At 34.7% G+C, this 22,026-nt stretch overlaps 2 protein-coding genes across 2 annotated transcripts; both read left to right on the top strand.

The window, feature by feature from the left end:
• Nucleotides 1–909: 909 nt before the first annotated feature.
• LOC133421545 (synaptonemal complex protein 1-like) lies at nucleotides 910–13,680 on the top strand. The gene is made up of 32 exons (XM_061711200.1): nucleotides 910–1,041; nucleotides 3,814–3,895; nucleotides 4,011–4,054; nucleotides 4,162–4,326; nucleotides 5,167–5,234; nucleotides 5,354–5,427; nucleotides 5,636–5,694; nucleotides 5,810–5,876; nucleotides 5,963–6,036; nucleotides 6,142–6,250; nucleotides 6,652–6,746; nucleotides 6,829–7,013; nucleotides 7,094–7,161; nucleotides 7,245–7,306; nucleotides 7,607–7,723; nucleotides 9,026–9,129; nucleotides 9,215–9,332; nucleotides 9,446–9,516; nucleotides 9,607–9,688; nucleotides 9,785–9,847; nucleotides 9,928–9,990; nucleotides 10,076–10,138; nucleotides 10,252–10,368; nucleotides 10,453–10,563; nucleotides 10,647–10,739; nucleotides 10,836–10,910; nucleotides 11,020–11,103; nucleotides 11,777–11,914; nucleotides 12,631–12,702; nucleotides 12,814–12,921; nucleotides 13,043–13,108; nucleotides 13,216–13,680. Exons 1-32 carry the CDS (start codon nucleotides 913–915, stop codon nucleotides 13,354–13,356), a joined length of 2,967 nt encoding a protein of 988 aa, XP_061567184.1. The 5' UTR covers nucleotides 910–912; the 3' UTR covers nucleotides 13,357–13,680.
• A 1,625-nt stretch (nucleotides 13,681–15,305) lies between these two features.
• LOC133422270 (ER lumen protein-retaining receptor 2-like) lies at nucleotides 15,306–21,084 on the top strand. Its single transcript, XM_061712220.1, has 5 exons — nucleotides 15,306–15,567; nucleotides 18,070–18,170; nucleotides 18,263–18,421; nucleotides 18,535–18,787; nucleotides 19,839–21,084. Exons 1-5 carry the CDS (start codon nucleotides 15,477–15,479, stop codon nucleotides 19,871–19,873), a joined length of 639 nt encoding a protein of 212 aa, XP_061568204.1. The 5' UTR covers nucleotides 15,306–15,476; the 3' UTR covers nucleotides 19,874–21,084.
• Nucleotides 21,085–22,026: the final 942 nt, after the last annotated feature.

Below are 22,026 nucleotides of genomic sequence, written 5' to 3'. Positions count from 1 at the left end.
TATATATATATATAATACTCACGTGTCACAATATTATATTACTGTTGTTAAACCATTACGACTTTATTCTCGTAACATTACGACTTTATTCCCTTAATATTACGACTTTATTCTCTTAATATTACGACTTTATTCTCTTAATTTTTGGCTACGACTTTATTCTCATAATATTATGACTTTATTCTTGTAATTTTACGACTTTATTCTCATAATATTACGACTTTATTCTCATAATATTACAACTTTATTCTCGTAATATTAGGCTACGACTTTATTCTCGTAATATTACTGTTAAACCTACTATGATTATTAAAATACGCTGAATTATGTGTCCGGTATCATGCCATACATATATATATATATATAATAAATATATATATATATATATATATATATATATATATATATATATATATATATATATGGGAGCGGGAGCCCGCACCAAGATGGCGGCAGCAGCGGTCGATGAGGCGTATGTATGTATATGGTGCGCATGTGCAGTAGCGATCAATTTAGCAATAAACGGGTGACGTAGGAGGACATTTCTAGCACGCGCCGCTAACACGGCACCGGCTATAACCGGTTTAACCAGGTGAGGTTAATTGTCACATTTACTTTACACCAAACTAACGTTCTGTTCTATTGCTTTTCTTTTTTTTTTCGCTGGGAATTTACGCCAAACTATCCAGCTGGATATACACATTAACTTTGCAAGTTCATTTTCAAGTAAAACTTAAGAAACTCTCGAGCTTTAAAAACGAACTCCGAGTTAACGGGCGGAGCCAATTAGACGTCAGTTCATGTCAGCTCAATGAAAGTCGGCACATTTTACCATTCAACTCACATGTCTTTTATTGAAAGAATGACAGCTTTGTAACCGGATAATTACAGCAATACCTCTTCTTAATTAGGATGGAGAGAGAGCGAGGTTTCGCCTTCAAGTTGCTGGTTCCCCGCGGCCAGGTGAGCGGCCAGGTGAGCGGCCAGGTGAACGCTGTCCCGCCCCGGGGAGTGGACGAGGACCTGAGGGCGCTGAAGGAGGTACGTTCCTTTCATACGAAGTGCAGTTATAAACTTGTATTAAAACCAGAGGTGGGTAGAGTAGCCAAAAATTGTACTCAAGTAAAATTACTGTTACTTCAGAATAATATGACTCAAGTAGAAGTAAAAGTATTCATTCAAATAATTACTTGAGTAAAAGTAAAAAAGTACTTGGTGAAAAAACTACTCAAGTACTGAGTAACTGTTGAGTAACGTCTGATTTTATTTTTTTTAACACAACCATTCAAACAGACAAAAGTACAAAATAATCATCTTCAGGCAAATTAAATCAATAAAATAATAAAATAAATTAAAATTAATAAAAAATAAAAATAGCTTAAATTAAAATAATCTTAAAGTAAATTCAAGTACTTTAATATATAATAAAATAACAGAATAAAAAAATAAATTAAGCACAAGTAGTACAAAATTTCAATCCTTTGTACTTTTCTTTTTTAACCAGGCAGAACTAGAACAAGCCCATGAACTCATATAAACTGTGTGTGTGTTTGAGTCTGTGTAAATGTGACAAAACATGCAAAAACAAACATGTCAGTGATCTCATGAGATTGACGCGTACGTGGATAAAAGAAAAGTAACAAGCTCAATGTTATGGAGGATTTTTTGTGCCAAAATTAAATAAATAAATACATCATTAATTAATTAAATTGGGAATGAAATATATCATTAATTAATTAAAATTAGAATGAATTAGAGTGAAACTGACAGTTTTACATTTACATTTCATGATTGAGCAACACGAAATCATTAATTAAATGTGTCATTTATTAATTAATTAATCATTAATTTTTAATTTAAAAAAATTAATTAAATGCTAATTTTAATTAATTAATGACACATTTAATTAATTAATGATATATTTAATTCCCATTTTAATTAATTAATGATGTATTTATTTATTTAATTTTGGCACAAAAAATCCTCCATACAATGTAGCCTAATGTAGCGGAGTAAGAGTAACAGTTTCTCCTTCACAAATCTACTCAAGTAAAAGTAAAAAGTATAGTGATTCAAAACTACTCCTAAAAGTACAACATTTCCCAAAACTTACTCAAGTAAATGTAACAGAGTAAATGTAACTCGTTACTACCCACATCTGATTAAAACGTATGAGTTCTGAATTAGCGTCCATAAACACATGAAACCAAACTCTTGAAAATATTTCCCTCGTACACACACTGGTGATATAATCTCACAGATACAACTGGAAATTTATGGAGGTAGATTTGTGTCTTAATTATTCTTGTCACTCAAACATGTCTGACTCTGGGCTGACCAATGGGGAAGCATGCACCCACTGCGGGATGTTTGTGTCAAAATGATTCAATAAAAAAAGACTTCAAAACTTTTTTCACTTCAATCAAAAAAAAAAATTACTTCAAATGGAAAGAAATATTTTAAATCCCCCAAAAAAGTGTTCAAATGCAATTTTTTGGGTCCCAAATTTTTTTTCTTTGATTGAAAACTTTTTTTTTGTATTGAAGTGATTTTTCTTCATTGACAATGTTTTTCTTTTTGAAGCAACTTCTTTTTTGATTAAATGATAAAGACACAAATGTCCTACCCATAATATGGCCCAAACACAAAAAAACACTACTTCAATCAAAAAAGTTGCTTCAAACAAAAAAACTTCACTTCTATCAAAGAAAACATTTCCAATCAAAGAAAAACAGTGTTCAAATGCATCTTTTTGAGTCTCAAATATTTTTTTGCATTCACTTTTTTTCTTTGATGGAAACATTTTTTTTGATTGAAGTGAAATTTTTTTTTTATTGAAAATATATTTTTTGATTGAAGCAATCTTTTTTTTGATTGAATAATTAAGACACAAATCTACCTCCATAGAAATTTGCAATTGAAACGGAAGTTGGTTGGTTAGTGCAACTTTATAACGGCAGTTAATTTGCTTGCTTGATACAGTGATAATAATAATAACCACAATCATATGCTGTAACAATGCAGCTTTCAATAACCATGTCTACCTCATACTGCTGCACCTTTCACTAAAATATAAAGTATGTTAATAAGAGCTGTCATTGGTCTATTTATTGTACAGTGAGTGAAACAACCAGAGTCAAATTCCCTGTCTTGTTTGACCTGACTTGGCCAAATAAACCTCATTCTGATTCTGATGCTGGATAATCGCCTTGCCTTTCTTTTCACATTCGAGAAGTGCACGCCTGCCAAAATAACGCGTTGCCATTCGTCGCCATCCGGACGGACCCCGGCTCGAGTTTGGCGTTGGGGGTGTGTGGCAGGCTGGAGGAGCTGCAGCCACTCAGGCTGACGGGACACAGGTGTGTCCCATTAGCCTCTCCACCCTGCCAGCCTTGATAAGGAGGACTGGGAGACAGCTGGGTCAGACTGAAGCTGTGAAGCTGTTGGAGAGGCTGCTGAAGCACGTGTGTCCTGGGTGTTGGCAATAAAGGATTCTGCACAAACCTCTGTGTCCTCTATCCTGTCGGTCGGGCCCCTGTAGCACTAGCCTTGCTACAGTAAAGCATACATGGAACACTACAACAAGGTAGCTAGAAAAGCGTATAGGAACATCTGCACTGAGTATGAATTGGAAGTCCCGAAGTCAAGGTGGAAGATACCTCCACGAGTAGTGGAGAGTGAAATGGCAAAGATCCAGATGCATATCAGTAACTGGTGATCGATAGATGTGTAATGCATCAGATATAGGTCTCATCTAAGAAGCATTATTAATTAATGAATATAATAACAAGCTTTATTTTTCTTATTTACTAGGGTTTCAGTAAGTGTAACAATAAACCAAACATGGCATTCCTCAATTCAAGTGTGGCTGCACCATCAAGACCACTCAGACCAGGTATTTTTTTCCCTTTCACAACACTGGTTATGTAATTTCAATTAAGAATGGGACAAAAGAGAAATAAAAACTTGTCATGCATTTTTATATAAATGAATCATTGATCTTTCTCCAGACTTTCCCAAGATGAAAGCTGTGTCTCCAATGGAAAAAGAGAAGGTAACATCATTTCACAAAAATGTGCAGCATCAATAGTTATGCTTGGACTTCAAATAGTTTATGCTCAAGTGTGTCAGTTAACAATACTGTTGTGAATATGTCCCCAGAATAAGTGTGGTCCTGGTGAGCTTTATTCCAAGATGTTTGATGAATTTGAGAAGATAAAGTGTTGGAAGATCAAAGTTGACAGTGACACAGTGCATCAGGAAAGAAGACTCCAAGATAACAAAAGAACAATTGAAGCTCAACGCAAAGCAATTCAGGAATTGCAGGTCTGTACCAAGGATGTTCATACATGGCAGGTTTAGTGATGAAATTGAACTCTGAGGTGATATGTTAGAGCAGATCATGTGAAGACAATAGCGTAACAAGTCAGCACCTGTACCCAATACAAGGTCATTAAAGCAGGCACTGCCCATCACAGTGCATCAATATACTACTACGCAGAGTACCATAATGTGACTCCAGTCACTGATTGAATAATGCATTTTTAAGAACAGTTAACAATCTCAAACAAACTCAAGTGAGGTTTGATTTAAATGTGAATACATCGAATGTACTGTTCTTGATTATTGATTTCCTTCTTGTGTTGGAGCTGTGCTGCTCTTTAAAGATCGGCATTAGTGTTGAAACAACTCTTTCTTGCGGCACACAGGACCTCCTGTTGCTATATTGTTTTCTTTATACATTTCAAAAACTGTTCTTGCCACCTTTGCCAGTTAAAAAAGAACACACTATAGACAATACAAATCTAACAAGTCGATTTATTTTGACATTCAGAATGGAAATTGTCAAAATATTTTTCAGAAAAAGCCTTGCGGAGTGTAACTTTATCCATTTGTAAAGCATCCGTCCATTTCATATAAATTAATACCTGAAGAAAGGTAAAATAAAACTGGTTTGATCCAAGCTACGATCCAAAGCATAGATACATGCAGTGACAACTTTTCTATTTTTTTTTTGTCTGTTAGCATGTGCTTTAAGAAGAGTAGTCTCTCTTTTTTTTTTTTAAGAATTTTGATAACACAACCAACACATTGGTCATGTTATCAAAGTCAATAAAACAATATTTTAAGTGACACTTTCTTTGTGTGGTTTTTCATTGTTTGCAGTTTGGCAATGAAAGCCTCAGCATAAAGCTGGAGGAACAGATCAGTGAAAACGAAGATTTAAGGAACAGGTATAATTTTTGTTGTCATATTTCCCATGTAAAGGCCAGATAAATCTGACACATCTGATTTGTCAAATTTATTTTTTCTTTCTTTAACTGTTTCTATAACGTTGAAATTTTATACACAGAAACAATGCTACAAGGAATTTGTGTGAAACACTCAAGGAAACCTTTCAGTGGTCAACTGAAAAAATGCATTTCCGTAAGTCAAAGATGCCTAATAACATGCCCTTCTTGTCAGTTTTAAAGACATTATTAAAAGTATATAGAGGTGTGTATGTATATTGAGCATTTGTGCTCACACACACACACACACACACACACACACACACACACACACACACACATATATGTATATATATATATATATATGATGACGCACAAATGTGTATATGTGTTTTGTTTTGTAGTTGAATCTGAAAGAGAAGAAACGCATCATCTCTTCACGGAAAATACTGAGAGTGTAAAGGTAATGCAGCACTATTCTAGATCGGAATAAGTCTTTAATCATGATATTATGTTTAACAGTCATCATTAAAACAATTTGGATGAGTTGTTATGGGATGAAAATGCTTTTCTTTTAGAAACTGATTGCAGCGTTTGATAGTCTTCATATTCAAGTAGAAGCTGACCAACAAGAGATGCAAAAAGGTAAATATGCAATGATAATTTAGTAACAAACATGCAGAGAATGGAAGGTGATCAACAAAATTCGCAACTGTAATTTTTTTCCCCAGTCAAGGAAAGCTTACTGCAGTTTGAAGATCTAAAAGAGAAATGGCGTCAAGAACATGCGATGAAAGATGAAAAGGTTAGTTATTTGAAACTCCATATAATCTTTTTCACACCTAGGAACAACATAAAAAGTGTTAACATTTTCAAGCAAAAAGCTTTAGGATTGGTATTGTCATAACAGATTGTAGTGCTCCAGACAAAGATTGAGGAAAAGGAGAATGAACTGGAAAAAGTCCTGCTTGACCTTGATAAAAGCCACAAATACTGCAAACAGCTTCAGGAGTCAATACGTAAGATCATGGTTACATTTTGTTAATATGATGATTATTATTTCTTTGTAAAACTGTTTCTGCAAATATTAGAGAAAAGAGAGAAGAAAGTATAATTGTTATACAAAGAACACAACTACTCAATGACTAAACATATATGAAATTGAAAAGCAATACATTTAACAAAAATATTTGAGAATTAACTTTCATGGTTTTATTTTGTTGTTTAAACTATTAACAAAACCCTGAAGCAAGAATAAATCCTGGAATTGTGTGTCTCTCAGTATACTTGAATTACTGTACATTAAATAACATAATTTATTTTTTAATTTTTCTTCTTTTTCTCCAATAAAGTTTGGTTCATTATCATTATTTTTATACTTTATTTTGAGGATAACAATGCATATTTACTGCGTTTGCAGATCAACAATTGGAATCTCTCAAAAATTCTAACTCTGAAAAAGAATCCCTTCTTCAAAACCTGCATGCTGCTGAGCAGTGCTGTAAAGAAACCAAAGTAGGTGATTTAAGATTCTTATCATTTATAGTTAAACTATGTCTGGGTGTTTTGACTGAAATATTAACGCCTCTAAACTTAGAAAACAAAGGAAACTATAGCTGCAACTCTGGACCATACTAAAAAAGAATATGAGCAGATGATTCAAAGCAAAGATCTCAGCATTCAGGAGCTTTCTAGAGTAAAACATCAACAGGCAGAAAAGCTGGAGGAGATTCAATCAACCATACAGGAGCTTCAAAATTCAAAAGCCCTAGAGACACAGAGGTAAGATTATCTGTTTACATTTCCAGCCTTTTTCAGTTTTCCTTTTTGGCATTGCATTAATGTTTGCATTTATATTCAAGGGCCAAAAATCTTGAAGATAAACTTGTCGCAAACAACTATGAACTTGAAAAGACAACTATACTTTTAGGTAATTATTGCAGTTTAAAATGTGTGGGTATTATAAGTTATTTTTATATTTTAACTGATCTTTCAAAAATGTTTACACAATAGGAGAGACCATGGAGCAAGTTACAAAGAAAGATGATTTAATCAAAATCCTTGAGGATGACCTGGTAAGTTGTTCTCGAACGGTATATGCTTATTTCGTTATCTTGAGCTGGGCTCTTCCAGTCTGGTTCTTGAGGGCTGCTGTCCTTTTATAGATGTTAACCCACCTATTTCAAATGAATGGATCAGGAACAGACTTGTGTAGACCTTGGTGACAATCTAAAGGTGATTGATTGACCGAATCTCATGTGTTGGGGAAGGGAAGCATCTAAAACATGCAGGACAGCGACCCTTGAGGACCAGGGTTGTAGACCATTGAGTCCAGCCGTTAATTCAAGAGCACCAAATGTTGTTGTTGCTCTTAGGAAATAAAGTCAAAGTCCGCTGAGTCCTTGAAGAGTGAGATTGACATCTATGAAACCAGGGTGGATGAACTCGTTGCTGCGGTGTCGAATAAAGAAGAGGGAATCCAGATTTTTAAGGTGATACAAATAAATACATTATCTCAGGACAAAAAAAAAAAAAGGTTTCTAAAAGAAACTTGAAAACGGTCCCAAAACAAAAAAAAATTGACAATATAGGCAAAAAGCAGTAACTCTTATATACGGTTCTTATCTCTTTGTAGATGGTATAAACCAAACATTTCTTTTTTCTGTCATCAGCTTCATTACATTTATTAATATCTGATCCAGCGTTTCAGGCCTGCAACATATTCCCAAAGAATTCAAACTACGACAATTTTGGGCTTCAAATGATGGACACAAAAAATATTGCCTTTAATGTTAAGGTCAACTGTAATTTGATTACATATCTTTAATTTCCATTTGTGAAATTGCAAATCCATTTGCTCAAAATTTAACATAGTTATATAATTGCACACTTATTCACTAAATATGTACATAGTTTAATTTATTTTCATCTGTTTTTTTATCTCTATATTTATAAGTCCCCTGAGATTACATTTTATTTCATATTTTTTATTGTTAAGTTTCTATTGTATTTTTCATATGCTGCATCCATGCTGTTTGGCATTCAATGTGGACAGCATGGAAAGAATTTTAGAGGGAAACATGTTTCTGACGGAGCAAATGACAAAACTTTAATCTTGGAGCAGTTGATTGTAAACATGTTCTTTTGGGGAATCTATATCCACAAAAGCCTAGTCCGTAAAGGGCAAAAAAGGGCAGACAATCTCCTATTTCTCACCAAATGCATGAGTAAATTATCGAAATCTTTGAAAACAGTGTTTCTAATAAAAAAGATTAGAAGTGATTTGCACATTCACCCCCTTTATAATGCATAATATAATTAAATGATTGAAGGAGTTCTGGGAAATGTTATTGTGCAAAAAGCAACTTAAGCTAGAGACCAGTGATCTCAGATATGTCAGACAGCACTGCATCAAGAAATAACACTCATCATTAAATATTGATGTTTTCCATGTCTTCCCGACCTTTTGTGATTTTGCAATATAGGTAAATAAAATGTGCCTAGGACATGATATCTTATTATTTACTGATACAGATTGAAGCAAGGAAAGCCTTTACGGAGGATAATCTAGTGAACCAGATTTATAAAGATGTTGAAAAAGCGAAAGGAGATTTAAATGAGGTCTCTTTTGACCGGGGTTTTTACATTTCTAATCTTGCTCCACTTATCAGCTCCTACCCAATGCAGATATCTTTAAGATGATTTGTTTTTAACATTAACATATTTAAAGTAATGCACATTAAAATATACAAGACATAGTTTCAACTCATTATGTATTGTATCCATACACCTAGATCAAAATGCAGGAACTTGAGGAACAATTGTCTGCTCAATTGAAGAAAAAGGAAGAATGCAACTCTCAGATGGAGCAACTAAAGAAAGACCTTGTGCAGCATGAGTAAATTGAGATATTCTAGCATAGAATTTCACCTTATATTGTTGTGATCTTGAAAATCTAATGTTTAATTTGTGTTATCTTTAAGAATGAAGTATGGAGAGCTTTTGTTGAAGTTTAAAGAGCTGCAGTCTGAGAAGATGACCATTCAGAAGGAGCTTGAAGATGGATTGTCCAGTGTAAAGATTATAGATGCAAACAGGAAGGTCTGAATTATCTATTTAAATAGCATCTGATACATTCTTATTTACAATATTGTGTTCTTTATTTATTTGAATAATTTTTGGGTGATATATTTTTAAAAACTCTTTTGATTTAGTTGAGTGAAGAGAAGGAAAATCAACTTAACAATGAAATTCAAAGACTGGAAGAAGAAAACCTGTGTTTACAGTGAGTTTTCAGTTTTGATGAACTGAAGAGATTTGAACAGTGTTAACTTTTAGATGTATTTATTTTTTCAAATGTATTTTTATCAAATAGAGATGAGGTAAATACCATTAAAACCACAATCATCGGGGCACATCAAGAAACGGAAACTCTGCAGAAGACAATGGAAGGAAAAGTAAGAATATTGTCCTATACAATAATTAGCAGAAACACACAGGACTTTTCTAAAAATGTTTAATGATGATTTTGTGTGTGTATTTTCTTTGTATAGTTTCACTATATGCAGACGGAAATGACAAAAAACGAGAAATGCATCAAAGCTCTGGAAGCAAAGGTGACTGAATAACACTGAAACTGCAAGTGTTATTGCTATTATTGATCAAGAACTAACAAGAAATTGTTTGCTTTCTTTAGTTGAGTAGCCTCAAGAAAAAAAATGAAATTAAATACAAGGCCCAGGAAGAGTGTAAGCAAGAGGTCTGTAATGACAAAGAATCTGTAGATACTTTATAATACGTGTATGCATTATTATTCATCTAGTTTTTAATGTGTTTATTTTCAGAATAAAATGCTCAAAAAGCAAATAGCGAAGGGGATTTCAAAATCCAGTGAACTTGAAAAGATGGTAAAGTATATGATTGATTGAGTGATGGGTTGATCAATTGAGTGCAGTTCATAACACTTATATAGATCATAACTATTACTCTGTTTAATATAGATGCTTGTTTTTGTCTCTAGATTGACAGACTGGAAGAGGAATGCCAGAACTATAAAACGCTGAAAGACAATGATCAACAGAAATTGCTGAAGGATCTTAAGTCAAAGTCAACCTTTGCAGCAGAGCTTGAGAATGAGGTTACACATGTATTATAATAATAATATAAATAATTATCCCCCTTCCCCATTTACAAAAGTAAAATAAAATATGTTTTCTTACAGGTAAAGAGGCTCAGATTAACAGCAGCTGAAGCTGTTCAGAACAAGGAAGATTTAGAACTCAAGTGTCAGCATAAGATTGCAGAAATGGTTGCACTGATGGAGAGACATAAGGTAGGTTGTCACAAAGAAGTTTAAACTCTTTGAAAATTGTCTGGTTTTTGTTGTTGAATAACAATTTGACTGTCCCTTTCAAGAGTCAATATGACCGTATGGTTGAAGAGAAGGATAGAGAGCTTGATGAAAACAAGAAGAAAGAAATGGAGACAGTTGCCCATGCAAAATCCCTGGTTTGAAGTCATGAAATAAATAAATGATCCATTTGATATCAAATCAACAACAAATGATTCATGCCTTATTATCTATATTCTAAAATCTTCCATTAGGAATCCCACCTGTCGAAACTCAAGACAGATAATGAACTGCTGAAGAAACAGTTGGAGATGGAGACAACAGAGAAGGTACGTCCTTGTTTGAATCTGTTAATATTGCTTTCTGCTTTTTCCAATAGCAAACGTTTTAATTTGGCTTTCGAGAGACTTAATTTATTATAAAATGCTTTGTCTTTAGGAAAACCTACAGAAAAAGCAAACTGATTTGATGAAAGAAATGTCTGCTGTTAAAATGACCCAGTCATCAACACAAAGGGACAAGGTATAAAAAAATGATCAAAAAGCTTTAGTACAAAATCTGTGCCAAAATCCTGAGTATGCAACAAATGCAAACATTTTTCTTTGAAAAGATTTTCATTCACTTTCCTAAGACGGTGTCAAACAGAGGAAACAAAAGTGTATTTTGTTCCTTTTACAAAATGCCATTTGCTCTCAGCAGTAATATCATTCTGCACCTTAGTGTCTCAGAAAGCCAGTAGCTAATTGTCATTGAGGACCTTTTTGCAGTATCGTCTTACAGTAATATACAATAGCTAGGTAGCAATGAGAGGCAGCGCGGACACATTTTTAGCACTTGCTACTGCTTTCGTCCAGAAAATGCAATTTTTTTTCTCTTCTTGTTTTTTTTTGTCACATCAAGGACTCTGCAGTGTGCGTATAGAGTTGAGTGTAGGCAGGGATTTGTGACACTGTAAAATCTTTTTTTTCCCCTCAAAAATAGACTTTCAAACACTTAAATTGAGGTATTCTTTGTGTGGAGGAAAAAAAAACATTTTCAAAATATAATTATGTGCTTGCAAATTACTTTTTTTCTGTGCTTAGAAAGCTGTGTTGCACCCTCAGGATTTATGCACAGATATTACACCATAATAAACCAACTGAGCCTGATGTCTCATAATTTTTACCTGACAATGAAATCATCTTCAACATTCTAGTCAGCTGTTTCAAACTACAAAGAGGGGAGAGGCATTGATACTCCAGAGAATACTTCAAAGAGTTGCATATTTGACTTCCCAAAGACCAGGACAACTCCCTCTGACAGCAATGGTGTGAATACTCCAGTTCTTATGAAGGTTGTGAGTTTTATCTATCAAAACGTTTAGACAGAAGAAGCATTTTCTCAAGTTTTGTCTCATGGGTGTCTTAGTTGTTGAGTTGGATTTGAATTCAAATGATCACTTACTAACTTGAACCTTTAAAAAAGTTGTTCTTCGGATTGTTATTCAAACAACTGGTTTCACTAGCCTTATATCTGTTAAGCTTTGTTAATGTGACTGGTCTTTTTTATTCAGGCCTACTTTTCATTGCTTAAATAAATTTGGTATGGAGAAGAACATTTATCTGGAATTAAATTATCAGGGGAGCATGTAGAAACTTTGTATGATGACATTAACAGTTTCAATATGCAATTGAAAACAAAGGGAAATGCATTTGATATGGCTTTAAATAGACTTAAATAATTATTTAAATCCTTATTTAAAACTATAAGTTGTTTTGCAAAAATATGTTTACTATAGTCAACAGTGAGCTGACTTAGATAGGTGATTGGATGTATAAGAAATATAAAACAGGATCCAGCTAAGGATTTTGTGTGTCCGCAGATCTGAAGGAGGTGTGGCAGCAATAAACAAATGCAATATGAGGATGTTATTGTAGGCTTTTATTGAATGATCTGAAAGAAATTATTGTAATCACATTTTGTTCTCCTTTTCTTAAGGCTTCTGAATCATTATGTACAGTACCATTATGTAATTATAATAATCAGACTGACATTAACTTTGCATTATAGGACATTCTTGGTAAGGATAAGAAAACTCCTGGAAGTAAGGCTAAAAGCAGCAGTGGAGCATTGAAGACCCAAGTAATATTTCATCATCAATATTATTCTAATATTATTCTGACATTTTCTGCAATGAACAAATATATGCATGTTTTTTTTACCCTGGCAATTCCTCTGTGAATTCCTTCACAGTCCTACAGAGTAAGGACACCCCCCTCTAATGGAAAGGCTGCACCATGGGGCAAGAGTGCCATAGAGCTTGAACCTAAGTCTGACAGCTCTGATCATACAGATCTCTTGGTATGTCCTGCTATTATTGGTTGATGTATTCATTTTCAGAAATATGTTAAACGTTGTTGCTTTCTAGGACTTGAAAAATTTGACAAATTCAAAAGTTAATGTGATCCTCTTGTTTATATAGATGTTTGCAAAGGTGCCAGAACGAAGTGTTTCTGCTCTACAGTCCAAACGCAATATCTTCAGGAAGGTAACATAACCACAGTAGTAGATCTTTGAAGTAGATATTTGAAGTTTATTTATTTGGAAATATATTTCTTTATTCATTTTTTTTTCTTGAATGTATTTTTTTTTCAGATTAAGAGCCCAGTTGATTGTAAATCACCTGGGAACTCCTTGAAGTTGGCTGCAATGAAAAGAATTAGAGATGCTGGTTGGACTGCTGTTACTGGCAGTGACCAAAAAAAGAAGAAGTCCAATGAAAAGATTTTTGCCTAACTATTGCAGTTACAGGGCAGATAAACAGTGTTAACAATATTATCACTGACAGGCATAGGTGTCTTTAGGGTTTGACAGAAACTGAAAGATAAGGATCAAATGTACCAATATCAAAATTGAAAGTGTTAATATTAGTCTTTTTTTTTTCTTTTTTTTCCATTTTGGAGTTCATACAGTTCTGCTTTGGAAGTATAGCTTAGGTGACTGTGGCGCTACCCACAATGCTTTTAAGGACTTTGCAAAAGGAAAGGTGCTGTTGCACAGAATAAGTTTACTTTGGTTCACATGAAACATTGTTGACTTTACCTAGGTTTATCTTGTTAATGTGGGGAAAAAGACTTATTAAATATTTTAACATATTTATGTATTGTAGTAGTGACATAATACAATGAAAGTTATGTTTAAAAAAAAGTCACTGTTGTCTTTGCATGTTATAACCTTTACTATTTTCTGCTCTGTTACCAATTTCCCCTTGTGAAAATTTTATGTTGTGTATGAGTGAAGTTTGAGTCTTGTGATTATTCTTATTAATAGAAGAGGAAAATTGTTTTTGGCCGTGTCTGTCAAGCACAATAAAATGGCACGTTGAATAGTAGGAGCAGTAGTAGATAGTTTATTTGAAGTTCATTTATTTGGCAATTTATTTCTTTATTAATTTTTTCAAAAGTGTATTTATTTTCAGATTCAGAGCCCAGTCGATGGTAAATCACCTGGGAACTTGTTGAAGTTGGCTGCAATGAAAAGAACTAGAGATGCTGGTTGGACTGCTGTTACTGGCAGTGACCAAAAAAAGAAGTCCAATTAAAATATTTTTGCCTAACTATTGCAGTTACAGGGCAGATAAACAGTGTTAACAATATTATCACTGACAGGCATAGGTGTCTTTAGGGTTTGACAGAAATTGATAGATAAGGGTACCAATATCAAAATTGAAAGTGTTAATATTGGTCTTTTTTCTTTCTTTTTTTTTTCCATTTTGGAGTTCATACAGTTCTGCTTTGGAAGTTGACTTTACCTAGGTTTATCTTGTTAATGTGGGGAAAAAGTCTTATTAAATATTTTTCAACATATTTATTTATTGTAGTAGTGACATAATACAATGAAAGTTATGTTTTAAAAAAAAAAGTCACTGTTGTCTTTGGATGTTATAGCCTTTACTATTTTCTCCTGTTGTTACCAATTTCCCCTTGTGAAGATTTTATGTTGCGTATGAGTGAAGTTTCATTCTTGTGATTATTCTTATTAATGCAAGAGGAATTGTTTTTGGCCGCGTCTGTCAAGCACAATAAAATGGCACGTTGAATAGTAGGAGCAATGGTGTCCCTTTACTGAAACAACTTGAGGCAAAACTGAGACCAATTTTTAGGACAGGTTTCTGTTTAAGAAAGATATTTATTTTATTCAGTTAATTTTGTTATTTTGTATTAAGTGAAATGATGGATAATAATTTGTTTTCCATGTGTTCATGGTGTTCAAAAATTTGCATTTAATTCAATTCCGGTTCGAGTCAAATAGTTAAAAAATCGTTTCACTCAAAAAGGGCTAAAAAAATTCACCACGCCAGGAAGGGTGAAGGCAATCAGGTTGGCCGGCCCTGCAGATGTCCCTTATTTATTTTTCAGGGAGTTTGCAACAGTGACAATTGTCTCTAGATGGTTTTCTTCAGGTAAAATCTCTAAATCTTCAAGCATAGATATACAATGTCAAAAGGGAGAGTCAATATTAAATATATACAAAATAATTATCTATTGTTATTATGGTTAAAGCATCTTCTGTTTTTTCTCTCTCTCCTTTTCATGTTTGTTGCTCCAAGTTTGAGTATGAATTGTGTCTGTATGAATGAACTCCACTAGTTTCCCCTTCAGGCCGTACATTCTCTGTGGGCGGGTCCATGGTTCATATCTTCGTCCAATCAGAATCTCTGTAGGGGTTTTGGCCACGCCCCCTTCCACGTCGACCTGCACACTCGCCATATTTTCACGTCTGTGGATCCCGAGTATCTGCAGCCCCAAAGTTACCAGGAGAGACGAAATTAGACAGCGTGCAGCTTTCACAGTCTTGCTTAAAAGTGCAAAAGTTCCCTGCGTCAGGATTTGTGTCCGTTTATTAGATCTACAACAATGAACATTTTCAGACTAACAGGAGACCTCTCTCATCTGGCTGCTATCATCATCCTGCTACTCAAAATATGGAAAACCAGGTCTTGTGCAGGTGAGCTTTGGATTTACATTGGTCAAATATGCCTCAGTGCTGTCATTTAAATACCATTAACGCACTCCAACTTTCCTCAACTGCGGAATCTTTCATTTTAACTTGTCACTGATAGTTTATCGACCCGTGTGCCATGATAGCTCCACATGCTAACGTTTCCTACTCATTCATTTGAGTCAGTGGCTAATGGTTTGAATGCTGCGTTCCATTTGTCCTCGGAAGTGGGGATTTCCCAGTTCCTAGTTGGATTTTTCAACTGGAACGCCCCTCGAAGTGGGATTTCCCACTGGGAAAGTGGGAGAGTCTTCACCACCCCCGAGTTCACATTCCAAAATGGCTGCCCCGGTTGTAAACAGTAGAAGAGAGCTCTGTAAAAATTCGTAGCACTTCATTCTAGTTTTGGTCACACTAAATCAGTCGTATACAAGTATTGTTCGGCATATATATGCTGCTATAGTGTAATTAACATTTTTCATGTGGTATATGCGAACTACAAACTTGTTTACCTACTTTGTAACTGGAACGCTGATAACTCGGCTGTGACGTCATTCCTAGTTCCGACTTCCGAGGTAAATGGAACGCAGTCCTGCAGTTTGCAACTACCTACAGTAGGTTCCCCACCCTAGACAACAATCCATTTAAAGTGAAAAGTTGGTGTTTGTGGTAAAAAGAATATAGTAAAAACAACAAGGAGCTGTAAATAGTGGATTGTTATTGTCATTTAGATTCCCGCTTTTTATCAGACGAAATTAGTACATTTATGGGAGAATCCTCCCCAGTTGTTGTATTTTTAAATAGTTTGACCTGGTAATACTGTGGTTCTGCCAGCTCCACATCTCATCCATCTCTGCTCTCGATTAAATTGACTTTTAGGGCTCGATTTCTTTGGTCTGCCTTCTGACGTGGCGTACAGGAAGAGCTACGGAAGTAGCCGCAACTGCTAACACTTTCTTTTACTTATATGTGGTTGTTTTACAGTCGTTAAAACATGTAGTCTGTGCTATGGGCTTTTTGTGGTTTCAGGTTCCAATATTACTTTAACTTTCGGTTGACACTGTATTGGTTTGGCGGATTCTTTAAAATTATGTGAAGTTAAACTTCCCATTCAAGAGAGTTTGGTAATTTGTATAGTCAAGTCAAGTGATATGCAATTTATTATAGTTTTGTAGTCAGGGTGGTCAAAAAAATATACACCTTGGAATTTGCAGACAATTTCATATACGCTGTATTTATATGTAAAATGTCTGAAAATGTCAGTCATCTGAGGTGAGGGAGAAAACCAGTACACCCACTACCTTATTTACATGTGTTTATTGCCCTTTTTCCTTTAAAAAAAAAAAAAGAAAAATTCTGATAAAACGTCCATACACCCCATACACATGCCTTACTTTGTCTGTAAAAACTTAATTTGGATAACCCAAACATTGTTGTACATGTAGAAAAGAGAATTCAATAATAAAAGTTATGTGGAGAATAAAAAAGATGATATAACAAAAATACTGTGTGAGCACTTAATGTCCCCTGTGGCTGCTGTGTTTGCAAAGTAATGTTTTTGGAGAGAATGTTTTTGGGTCAGCATTGAAGATAGCTGATTTTCAGCAATGATCCTTCCATCTCAAAGCATTGTACATTATATATAACACTCTGATTGTTCCATATCTGACCTACTGTATCGAAGTTTGGGGAAATGCCTGTAAAACATATATTCAATCAATTTTCATTCTGCAAAAAAGAGCCATAAGGATAATTAGTAGAAAACGATATAGAGATCCAACAAATCCATTATTCCTTCAGTTAAATTTGTTGACATTTCATGAACTAGTAGACCATAGTATTCTGCAAATTATGTTTAAAGCTCATAAAAAAAACTTTACCAATCAACATTCAGAAAATATTTGAAAAAAGAAAAAGCAAGTATAACTTAAAAGGAACAGAGATTTTTATAAAACCAAGATGCAGGACAAAATTGATGGAATGTTGTGTTTCTGTGAAAGGAATCAGTTTATGGAACAATCTGAACAAAGAAAACAAAGAATCCAAATCAAACATTACATTCAAAAGAACAATTAAAGCCTGTATGTTAAGGAAATATAACGAAAAATGTTGAGTTTTATTGACATACCCGTAGGCGGTGGTAATTTTATTTAATGTTATTTTAATTTTATTTTAGTTGTTTTTATTCACTTAGTTGTTTTTTTTATTATTATTATTTTTAATTTATGTTATTTGTGAAAGGGGCAGATCAGATAAGATTCTTCTTCTTTCTGCTCCCTTTTCATTCATAAGTTAGGAACATTTGTATTTGTGTTTGTATTAAATTGTTTTGTTTTTTGAATGAAATAAAGAATAAAATGAAATGAAATCTCCAGTAGATGTCACTGTGCTTTAAGGAAAATCTTGATTCTCCCAAATGTTAAAGCAGATTGGAACTTACTGCTGATGTTGACACAATTAAAGTTAAATTGCATCTCCACTCATTTATTTTTTTAATTTTTTTTACAGGTATCTCTGGAAAGAGCCAAATTCTGTTTGCTATCGTGTTCACCACACGCTACCTGGATCTGCTCTCTTCTTTCATCTCCCTGTACAACACATGCATGAAGGTAAGAAACCACTCACGTCTCAGCTTTGACCAGTTATCATTCATGCGGGTCCAGCGTTCCTCTCTGATAAACTTCTCTGATTTATTTACCAGGTGATCTACATCGGCTGTGCGTATGCCACAGTCTACCTGATCTACGGGAAGTTCAGAGCCACCTACGATGGTAATCATGACAGTTTCCGAGTGGAGTTCCTGGTTGTTCCCGTTGGGGGTCTTGCAGTTCTCATCAACCATGACTTCTCTTTCCTAGAGGTCAGTTCACAGCCTTCTGTGTTGTGGACAAATGGTTTCATATCACGTTGATTATTAACAAATGAGAGTAGATGGTTTCCTGCATACTTTGATTAAAACCTCTCTGTATTTAGATCCTTTGGACGTTCTCCATCTACCTGGAGTCGGTGGCAATTCTTCCCCAGCTCTTCATGATCAGCAAGACCGGCGAAGCCGAGACGATCACCACCCACTACTTGTTCTGCCTGGGCCTGTACAGGGCCCTCTATCTCTTCAACTGGATCTGGCGTTTCTACTTTGAGGGCTTCTTTGACATGATTGCCATTGTGGCGGGAGTGGTCCAGACTGTCCTCTACTGTGATTTCTTCTACCTTTATGTCACCAAAGGTGGGTTTGATATGGGTGTCACCCATTCCGCAACTAGATGGTTAACCATAGAAATAAGGAATCTCTCTATTATTATTTTAACCGAAAATAAATGATTTAGGGCACCTTTTATTTAAAAGAACTATAATCTTTTATATTGCCAGCTATTTTGTAAAATCCCTTAAGGATAGGGCTCTTTATGTAATGCTCACATGTCCATATAATTAACATGTTAAATGCTTGGCTAGTCTGTAGTAGATGTGACTTTTCCTTTGCTGCATGTTCTGCTGACCTGGGTCCTAAAACAGTCCCTTCTTTGAGTAGCGTTGAAGGAAGAGATGGCTGATTAGAGATTAGAGATGGCTGATTAGTTTTCTTGGATTTGATGGCACAGATAGCAGATACGCTTTTTTGTTTTTAATTCCCTGAAAAAACCTCACTGTAAAGTTCAAGTTTGGCTAATTTGAAGTCGAAATGTCCTTAACAATGTGACTATTTTCTTAAATTACACTCTCTTAAAGCAAAATTCCTTTCTTATGTTGCCATCCCTCCACTGTAACTAAGTGGACATGCAGTCCCAGGAATGCATAAAAGGGAGCATTGTGCTAAAAATCAGTGACTTTGCAAATGTATATTGATCTGAATTTGTAATAAGAATTTAAATGAATTCACATTTTGGGCATTTGAAGATGTTTTCTTCAAGTTATATATTGCCTAATCACATCAGTGTTTCTAAAAGCCATAACTAGTCAAAGCAGTGCACAGTTAGAAATGATAAATATTACATCAAATAAGTAGTCTCAAGGTTTCTACAGAGATAATTGGAAGCCAATGCAGTTTTGGCTTTTTGCTTTGTTTGTGTGTTATTTCTGTATTTATCAATATTCAGAACAGCTATTTTATTAATAATTGATTTAAACAAGCTCAGTAATGTGGGGGTTATAACTTGCAGTAACTCTCAAAGTGCATAATAATAAGATCATAAATTCAACTAATGTATTCTTATCTTGAGGAACAAAATTGGGCCCAGTCATGTTTCCTCAGTGATGACTCTTAACTTCTCACCCTGCAGTGTTGAAAGGCAAGAAGCTGAGCCTGCCGGCGTGATGAAAAACAGGAAGAGACGGCGACTCCCAGCACACTCGAAGGGAGCGTCAAAATGACATTGTGGAATCTCATGACCCATAGCAGTGGATGCCTAAGACAGAAAAACCAACTATCATGGGAAAAAAAACACTCGTCTTTTCAACGATTGCTGATGGAACTGGTAAATGCCAACGAACACCAGAGCTGAACAAAGGTCCTCCCAGATCCACTTTTGGATTTCTGTGTTCAGCATTTTGCCTTAAGCATCTTTTCATTGCTGTTTAAAATGGGAGATATTTTTTTTTTTTACATTCTTTTTTTATTAATACAAGTGAGGTGTATACCCATATTCTTTTAGTTTTTTTTATTTTCATAATGTCACAGATAGGGCCAACAGAAAGGAGTACCGTGTTTGACTTGGTGAGAAAATGCACAAAATGTAAAGTCTTATTAAAGAGTAATGTATCCGAGTGCCTAATGAGGATTATGTCCACTTTCTCACAGTATTTTTTTTCTTCTTTTGCATTTTTTTAATATAATTTTATGGATATACTGATATGTTTACTCTTTGTCTGAAATATTTAAAGAGCACCAACACACTCGTTCTTTTGTGCAAGCATTGCTTTCATAAAAACAGAACAAAACATTTTAACAGGTTAGTCTTGTTTTAAATATCCATGTTTAAGAGGAATTACAGAGGATCTCAAACTTCAGAAGCAAACAGTTAATTAGATAAATAACATAATTTGTTGCATCTGTATTTCTAAATGGTGCTTTTCCTGTTATCACATCAAACTAAGTTGTATTTACAGATGTTATTTTTTGCTCACTTCATTTAAAAACAACTTAAACTGTTCTACAGCTTTAATAGATATCTCATGCATCCGTAAAATGTTTTTTGGTACATTTTCAGTGTAGTAAGAGCTCAGACATTGTTCCAGCACTTGTAACAAACTCATGAACACCTCCATGTAGTGACTTCGGTTATATCACCTCTGATACCAGGGAAATGAGTGTTTCAGTGTTTTATCCAATAATCCTCCGGCATGTTGGGTCATTGTTACATTTCAGCTGCTAACTACATGTCTGATAATGTGTAGACAGGTGGGATGGTGTTCAATTGGTGCATTTCTATTCAATTTATCAACTTAGTCATTCCTAATGGATTTCAATTTTCTTTTTATTCTTTTTCTTGCATGATATCACCTCCAATAAAGATTTTATGAGAACAAGCCTTTGGTAGTGGTGTTTGATTATGTATTCTGCATTAAAGCCTCATCTGCTGCATTGTCTGGCAGCATTAGCAGTGCAGTTTTAGAATTTCCTCTAGTTTCATATACCTGTTTATTTTGTAGCCAATGAGTTTTCATTAAAAAAACCAACAAACTGCTGGCAATGCAACACGAGGCAGAGAAACACCAGCAAAAGGGAGGCCTCCCACTTTGGGGCACAAGGAACAATTGAAGGTTGTAAAAGTCTTTGAAAATGTCTTACAAGCTTTAAAATGCGAAGGAGCTGACATTTAAAGGTACTGTAAAGATTCTTCGACTGGTGCTTTTTTGGGTATTTACAGCTGGATCCATTATTTTGACATTTTTTCTTCACTTCTCCCCAGTAAATGTCAAATAAGAATTCATGACTTTAATCTGTAATGAAAATAGTTTAACATTTAAAATATGTGAGCCCGTTTCATTGGCAGCCACACCGCCTCCACCATGTTTGACACATGACTGCTTTGGGTCAATGAGCTGTTCCTTTCCTTTGTCATACTTTTCTCTTCTCATCATTGTAATACAGGTGTGTCTCAATTTCATCCGTCTCTGTTTTGTGATCACCCCCTTGAGTCATCCAGGCTCTTTGGTGTTGTTCAGCTCAGCGGTGCTTTATTTGTTTTTATTGCACCAAACTGTTGTTTTGGCCCACACCTAAGATTTTTGCTGTCTGTCTTATAGATTTATATGTTTATTTTTTCGGCCTAATGATGTCCTCTTTCACTTGCATTGAGATCTCCTTGGACTTGGTATTGATTGCTCCAGTCTAACAGCTGCCAAATGGCAACTCAACACCTGATATCAGCTCCAGACCTTTAATCTGCTTCATTTGTCTTGAAGCAATGACACGATGGATCAGACCTTGGCGTTTAACTTCTATTCCACAAATACTTATGAAGCTTT

This window comes from Cololabis saira, chromosome 21 (genome assembly GCF_033807715.1).
Source record: "Cololabis saira isolate AMF1-May2022 chromosome 21, fColSai1.1, whole genome shotgun sequence".
In the NCBI taxonomy this organism is placed as follows: Eukaryota; Metazoa; Chordata; class Actinopteri; order Beloniformes; family Belonidae; genus Cololabis; species Cololabis saira.
The sequence above is the reverse complement of the archived record's forward strand: the minus strand, read 5'-3'. Positions and strand labels throughout refer to the sequence as shown.

Coding starts and splice junctions, on each gene's coding strand:
- LOC133421545 (XM_061711200.1), top strand. CDS start 913: ATGGAGAGAGAGCGAGGTTTCGCCTTCAAGTTGCTGGTTCCCCGCGGC. Junction 5,877..5,962: donor CCAACAAGAGATGCAAAAAG/GTAAATATGCAA, acceptor TTTTTTCCCCAG/TCAAGGAAAGCTTACTGCAG. Junction 7,307..7,606: donor AAATCCTTGAGGATGACCTG/GTAAGTTGTTCT, acceptor TGTTGCTCTTAG/GAAATAAAGTCAAAGTCCGC.
- LOC133422270 (XM_061712220.1), top strand. CDS start 15,477: ATGAACATTTTCAGACTAACAGGAGACCTCTCTCATCTGGCTGCTATC. Junction 15,568..18,069: donor GAAAACCAGGTCTTGTGCAG/GTGAGCTTTGGA, acceptor TTTTTTTTACAG/GTATCTCTGGAAAGAGCCAA. Junction 18,422..18,534: donor ATGACTTCTCTTTCCTAGAG/GTCAGTTCACAG, acceptor CTCTGTATTTAG/ATCCTTTGGACGTTCTCCAT.